Source organism: Zingiber officinale, chromosome 10B (genome assembly GCF_018446385.1).
Source record: "Zingiber officinale cultivar Zhangliang chromosome 10B, Zo_v1.1, whole genome shotgun sequence".
In the NCBI taxonomy this organism is placed as follows: domain Eukaryota; kingdom Viridiplantae; phylum Streptophyta; class Magnoliopsida; order Zingiberales; family Zingiberaceae; genus Zingiber; species Zingiber officinale.
This window is the reverse complement of record NC_056005.1, coordinates 40,136,729-40,144,183: the sequence shown is the minus strand read 5'-3', so window position 1 is coordinate 40,144,183 and position 7,455 is coordinate 40,136,729. Positions and strand designations below refer to the sequence as shown.

Below are 7,455 nucleotides of genomic sequence, written 5' to 3'. Positions count from 1 at the left end.
ACAAGGTTATCGCCCTTAATTAAACACAATCAACATAAAATAATAATACTATTATAGTAGTTAACAACCAGCTTCTACACATTATAATAACTACCTGCTAGCTTCTACATAATGGATTATATTAAGATAATGTTCATTTTACCTATAGTGGGTCTTGTGGAGTCTTTTGTTTACTTTGTAATTTGAAATATTATTTTAATCAAATTATGACTCTTAATGAAGTAAAATTAACATAATATAATGATGTGGTTATAACAACTAACAACCAGCTTTAAGATAATGAGAAAAAAAATGTCATACAAATAAGATCATAAAAAAAAATAAAAATAGATTTAGTTACTTGATAAAAATACATATCGTATTTTCAACTGTATGCACCAAAAAACAGAAGAGAGAAAATATAAATATTATATTGCAAGGAAAAGTAAATTTGAAGAAGGAAGTTTCTAGATTGAAACTCTAGGGCAAAATATAGTAGTGAGTTGATTAATTCTTTTTGATTTATTAAATTTTAAAATTAAATAAGTTGATCGGCTGTGATTTACATCTTAAAACTCGATTTAGAAAAATAAAATTTAAATTATATAAGGATATTTGAAGTATTTTTAGTGGGGCATCATTTGACGTCAATTAGTAAAGGAGAGTACAACTGATGATCATTTGTTAAAGGGTTAATTAATTCGACCCTACCCTGAGGGCACTGCCCTCATTTGTTTGTTAAAGTGGAGTTGCCAAAGTGGTTTCTCGCTCAACTGCGAAGCTTCCTGGAAACTACAGTTTTTGTCGTCTGCACATCCATCGTATTCCTTCCCTTCAATTATGCAGGGCATCGTATATGATCCAATTGCCAATGTTCCTATAGAAGCGCAGTAAAAGCATAGACCGTGAAAGAGGGCTTTTGATAGTTAAGAATGGGATCGACGGCGGGGCACGGGGAAGCGGCCCTTGAAGCTGGGAATGCCCTTAAATTTGGCGGCGGCGGCCGGGGGAAGGAGAAGGAGAAGGAGGTGCAGCATGGGTGGCGCACGGCACACAACATGTCGTCGTCGTCGCTGCGGAAAAAGTCGGACTTGTCTCTGGTGTTGAAGATGCGCTGGGGACTAGCCAGGGACCTGCTCGCCAACCTGCAGGAGATATTCCTCGGCACCAAGCTCTTCATCCTCTTCCCTGCCATCCCTCTCGCCGTCGCCGCCAACTACTTCCATTTCGGACGTGTATGTTTCTTTAATTGATCGATAAGTCCTTTTTAGCTGATGTGCTTGGCATGTGTTTGTTGAAATTCCCCTCTGGAATTTTCAATTGTTTTGCTGCTCGAGTTTGAATAAGACATCGGTGGCTGTTAAGACGTCAAGGAGTCAAGGAGTTGTTTAGCACTGATAAATTATTATTTTGACTGTTTGAGAAACAGGAATGGCTGTTTGCTTTGAGTTTGCTTGGCCTCACTCCGCTTGCTGAGCGAGTCAGCTTTCTCACAGAGTAAATTCTCGCTTCGTTTCTGATCTTTATCTTTTTCCTGTAGTATTATAAACTTTTCTATAATGTTTACTCGATCCCCAATAACCTTTTCTTTCTTGATTGGCGTTGGTAGACAGATTGCCTTTTATACTGGTCCAACTGGTGAGCACACACGTAGTTCTTCTTGTTTAATTATTTCTTACTCCTCTTTTTTTTTTATGTTTGTCACTGAATTTGTATAAGCTGCGGTTCTTATGCTACAGTCGGTGGACTATTCAATGCTACATGTGGGAATGTCACAGAGCTTATTATAGCTCTTTTTGCCTTGCAAAAAAGGAAGATTGAGGTGGTCAAGTGTTCCTTGGTTGGATCCATCTTGTCCAATCTTTTATTTGTCCTCGGGACCTCTCTTTTCTTTGGTGGCCTGGCCAACCTACGCATGGAACAACTCTTCGAACGAGTAAGCTATCACAGATTGATTAGCTGCTATTAGTTGGACATGATTAGAAGGAATTAATCTTTTCCATTAATTATGCAGAAGCAAGTTGACGTGAACACTGGTCTTCTACTCTTCGGTGCACTTTGCCACATCCTGATGTTGTTGCTCAGATATCCTATCAACTCAGGTGACAAAACGGTGGACAGCACAGCTTCATCCATGATCTTGGCCTTATCGAGAGCTTGCAGCATCATCATGCTCCTTGGCTATCTTGCTTACCTCTTCTTCCAGCTAAAGACCCATCGTCGACTTTTTAAATCACAGGAGGTGAGAGAATAAAGAGTGAATTAGTAGAATTAGTGAATGGAAATGCAACAATTAGATTAGAAACACAATCTTTACGAGTGTAGAATTTCGTCCAAAATAAAAGTGATGAACTTTATTCTCTTAATTTGGGTGAATAAATGCAGGAGAAAGAAGACGACGCCAATGATGATGTGGTAACTGAAGATAAGCCAGTGATTGGATTTGCAAGCGCGATGGTTTGGTTGGCAGCCATGGCCATTATGATTTCCTTGTTATCTGAGTATGTTGTAGAAACCATTGAGGTATATTTTTGATCTTTCATGATTTGTATTGCTTAATTTTAAAAACATATAAATCCTATCCTACCTAACTTGGCCAACCAGTAGCCTTAATCATAGTGTGTTTTCTTTGTTGAAAGCTTCAATTCAAACATCATTGAATAATATGTTTACATTTAGCTTTAATCATTCAAACCTCCATCGATAATGCATTTTGGCTTGCAACTATCAATTTAGGCCGTTTCACATTCATGGGGACTATCTGTGAGCTTTATTAGCATCATCTTGCTTCCAATAGTTGGAAATGCAGCAGAACATGCTGGTGCAATCATCTTCGCTTTCAAGAACAAGCTGGTAGAGTCTTTACTCATTTGTATAGTTTAACTATGTAATTGTATGACTAACTGAGGTTTAATTCTTGAACTCGCACAGGATATTACTCTTGGTGTTTCCCTTGGTTCAGCAACCCAGATCTCCATGTTGGTTGTAAGGCTTTAGTTTGATGTAGCTTTGAAATGAAATGTTGTGTATATGTTAAAGAATAGCTTACAATGTGCTAATTTGCCCTTTTAAGGTTCCATTATGTGTTATTGTGGCTTGGATAACGGGAATCAAGATGGATCTTGATCTTAATCTGTTAGAAACTGGCTCATTGATCATGGCAATACTAGTAATAGCATTCACGTTACAGGTAACTCGTTGGGGGTATGCTTGTTAGTTACACTAACTTCTGTTGTTGTTTTTCAGTGATTTTGAAATGCTAGGATTCAACCAAAATTCTTCTTGCAAGACTCAACTAATGGTACTTTTACAGGATGGAACTTCACATTACTTAAAGGGGCTTGTTCCCTTGCTGTGCTATTTGGCAATTGCTGCATGCTTCTTTGTTTTCAAATCCCCACTTGAGTAAGTCTCAAAAAAATTAAGTCTCCCTAAGTGCATCTTTTTCTTCATTATGATTCAAATTTATGAACTCTGATGTAAATTTAACTGACGAATACATGAAGACATCAGCCAACGAGTTCCATAACTAGAACAGCTGCAGTGACTGTGGCCTAGCTAATAGCTAGTAAAAAATGGTAAAATATTCTTCATAATTACCCATTAATTTCTTACTTGTTGGCTTTACTCTTGAATTCAGCACGTACTTGCTTGCAGAGCAGGAAATGGCGAATTGCTGCTTCAACCAAACCATATTCCCCTGAACAAAAGGTGGCATTAGCAAGGGATTTTTGAAATTAATTTCTTTCAAGAAAAGGTCGTCAACATCTCATTTGGAAGATCATATGTAAGACGACGTCCAAGTAAAAAGCATGGAAACATGCCACGCTTAGCTTGAAGAAGCATATGTAATTATAATCCATATCGATGGGTGTGTATATCCTCTGATATATTTATTGTTGCTTTATTATTTTTTTTGCTTCATAAGTTGCATTCGTTCTTCCAATACCATGTATTTTATTTTACTTTACCTTTTTATGGATAAACCTTTCCGTGCAATATGTTTTTTTATATTAATAATGATATACTAGTTTGTTTGAAGCCTATCTCAAAGATAAACATGATGTAGGTTCCGGTGCGTCCAGTAAGATGGAATGAATTACCTGAAATAATAAGAATATTCTTCAAAAAAAACTTTCGATTGGATTAATAAATATTTGTTAGTAAGATAAAAATAAATTATATAAAAATTAAATGAGGTTATCAAATTTATTTGATTTATAATCGAAGAGTTTATTAATCTAAAATAAATGGTCTGTATTATCAGAACTCCGAGTAAATTTTTGAAGGTGGAGAAGTCATGTACAACTCAAAAAATGAAAATCTTAAATAAAAGATTCAATTACAAGTGTTGTCTTTAAACTAAGTGAATTAGGATTTTATTTATGGTGCTTTGGTCAAGTTTATCTGTTGCTGATGTAGTAGACTTTGGGGCACCTGGATGGTGATTCGGGCGCCTTCGGCGAGATAAACTTTATCTCCACATAATAATTGGAAGATAGAATTTTTTCATATTCGGGAGTTTGGACTATATTCGGGCACCTAGATCGTTGTCAACGTGGATTTGAAAAGTGATCCACTGCGACGTGATGCATGTTCAGCACCCTGGTGGTCCAGGCGTCCGGACTAGATGGTCCGAGATCCCGGACCAGTCAACCAAGTGCTGACTATCTGACACCTCCGGTCACTAGCTTCATCTCAGGTCGCTTGGGGGATTCTATAGCCTTCCAGAGTTGAGTTCACCCGAATCCAATTCTGACCTTCTTCTCGAGCAATCTTCCGCTCTAGCTCCACATCCCTCAGAAGCACGCACGTGTTCTTCTCTCTCCACTAATGTACTTTTTCGCAGTTTCTCGTCCCTCGGATGCACCGAATCCATCGACTTGATTCCTGTGTCATCCTTCTCAACCACCGCCTCTTTCGCTCGACTTCTTGCATTCCTAAGTCTCTGCACACTCAGACGCAAGACATCAAATACGCAAAGCTTAACTTGACTTGGTTGATCACATCAAAACTCCGGGGTCTTACAATCTTCTCTTTTTGATGTAGATCAACTCAAATTAAGTTAGGATTAAACCAAAATAGTAAATAACATTAACAAACTTACAATAACATACATAAGAATACAAAATTAAATGAAATGCAATTAATAAATATACAATATTAAATGTAATATCATAAATTGAAAAATATTATTCCTCCCCCTATACTTAATTTTATTTCTTCCCCTTTTGATTATATTAAAAATAGGGGTAAATATTGAAAATAAATTTGAAAATTAATTCTAAGGGTTATATAAATAGTGATCAATACTTAGAAAAATTATGGGAATTATATTTCAAAATTTTAAATTTTTATGATTTAAAAACTATTTTTTAAAAAAATAAATTTAAAATATTTTTAATAGTTGAAAATTCTGAAACTTTTTATCAAACACAATAATACAAAATAGTGATAAAATTTTCACAAATAATAATAATTAATATAATTAATAATAAATTATTTTATACAAAGAGATATAATTTTCTAAAAAAAATATTTAAATATAGATTTTGTGCTAAAAAATTTTTACAACTTTTTCTGAGTATATATAATAGAAATTATATCTGTAAAAAAATAGATTTTTGATAATTTTTAATATTAAAAATTTATATTTTGGTAGCAAAATTTGTAAAAAAATTTATTAACAATCAACAAATTAAAAAAAATCTACTAATAAGTAATAAATTCATTTTTCACTGAAAAAAATTAAAATCTAATTAATTTCAAACTGAAAGGATATGAAATAATTTATTTAAAAAATTAGAAATTTTTAATCATGCAAAAATTATTAAGATAAATTAAAATTAAAACATGTAGAAGGATTTAATCTAAGCATGATTTAGAAACTCAATATAGATTCCTATCTACTGAATTAATTAGGAATTTTCTTAAATATATTTTCTAATTACTTTCCTATTTTGGTGCTTGTGATATTTAAAGTACCAATTAAACTCTTTATAGTTCCTATAATTTTGAACGTATGTGCATAAATGATCCTTTTCTAGTTTTTTTATTTGGTTCTTTAATTTTTTTTCAATTTTTAATTTATCGAAATCATTTTGTTAAGGTTTCTTTTAATTCTAAAATTTCTTTTTTAATTTTTTATTTTCTACTTCTAATTGACAAGAACTTTTAGAAAGTACTTTGATAAATTTGTATAACTTGTCTGGAGGTAGAAAATATACCTCACCTATCGTATTGATCTCGTTATGTAACTTCTTCCTTCTGAAGTAACTCTTCCTTCATCGATACTCATTTCAAATGAGCTTGCTTCGTTATTAATTTCTTGGTAACTTGTCATAAGTGCAAGTCTGATGTAGGCTTTAATCTTTGATTCTAATGATGACAATTCGTCATATGTCACCTTTAGGTTCTTGTGCTTCATTTTCGTTGGCCTTTTATTCTTGTCTTTCTTCTTTAGTTTTGGGCAGTTATCTTTGATGTGTCATTCTTCTTGGCAGTTATAGAATTATACCTTTCGTTTGCTTCGTGGAAATTTCTTAGCTTACGACTTGTTAAACTTATTAGTTTTAAGGAATTTACTAAACTTTCTTAACATAAATGTAGCTTTTTCTTCGTTGAGTGATGTGCCTGAATCTGGTTCACCTTTCTAGTTAGCTTTCAGTGTTAGGTTTTAAGTTGTCTTTTCTTCTTTACTTCTTAAGTCTACACATCTCGATTCGTGAAGTTCAAAAGTAGAAAACAAATTTTCTAATGTACTCATCTCAAGGTCCTTAGAGATGTAAAAGGAGTCAATTATGGATGTCCACTCGGGTGTTCTTAGAAATACATTTAAAGCGTATCTTAACAAATCTCGATTTGTTACCATTTCTTCGTGATTTGTGAGTCTGATGTGTAGGATCGAAAAGAATTTAGATATCTCCACAATAACATGATATTGTCCACTTTGGGCCTAAGCCCTCATGGTTTTGCTCTTGGGCTCTCCCCAAAAGGCCTCATGCCAATGGAGATATCTTTCTCTTATAAACCCATGATCTTTTCCATGTGTTTTCAATATGGGACTATGTTTGCAACCTTGCAACCCCAACAATCCCCCCCTCAAACAAAGGACCATGGGCTTCCCACGTCCGATCCTTGACCCACCAGGTCTTCCTGCCCCTCGGTCTACCCGACCTACTAGGACTTCCTGCCCCTCGGTCCACCCGACCTACTAGGACTTCCTTGCCTAGCCGCAACTAGGACTTCCTACCCCTTGGTCCACCCGACCTACTAGGACTTCCTGCCTGGTGTCTGGTCCTCTTGATCCGAACATAGGAGCCCCCACTTTCTTTGTTCGAGGTCAATATTGTACTCACATGGTTCAATCAGACCATAGCTTTTGTGCACAGTCGGCGGTTAAACCTTCTGGCAGTCCAGGCTCTGATACCAATTGTAGGATCGAAAAGAATTTAGATATCTCCACAATAACATGAT

At 35.0% G+C, this 7,455-nt stretch overlaps 1 protein-coding gene across 3 annotated transcripts; it reads left to right on the top strand.

Annotated features, from left to right (window-relative positions):
- The first annotated feature begins 708 nt into the window (after nt 1–708).
- On the top strand, nt 709–4,025 carry LOC122029619 (vacuolar cation/proton exchanger 1a-like). 3 transcript variants are annotated; one of them, XM_042588688.1, is made up of 12 exons: nt 709–1,214; nt 1,409–1,476; nt 1,589–1,617; nt 1,719–1,915; nt 1,994–2,221; nt 2,365–2,502; nt 2,716–2,832; nt 2,911–2,961; nt 3,053–3,169; nt 3,293–3,384; nt 3,486–3,557; nt 3,637–4,025. In XM_042588688.1, exons 1-11 carry the CDS (start codon nt 912–914, stop codon nt 3,535–3,537), a joined length of 1,392 nt encoding a protein of 463 aa, XP_042444622.1. In that variant the 5' UTR covers nt 709–911; the 3' UTR covers nt 3,538–3,557; nt 3,637–4,025. The 3 variants fall into 3 exon arrangements, with proteins under 3 accessions (XP_042444622.1, XP_042444621.1, XP_042444620.1); XM_042588687.1 differs by having other exon boundaries at nt 710–1,214; nt 2,911–2,964; nt 3,642–4,025; XM_042588686.1 differs by having other exon boundaries at nt 711–1,214; nt 2,911–2,964.
- The last annotated feature ends 3,430 nt before the right edge of the window (nt 4,026–7,455 follow it).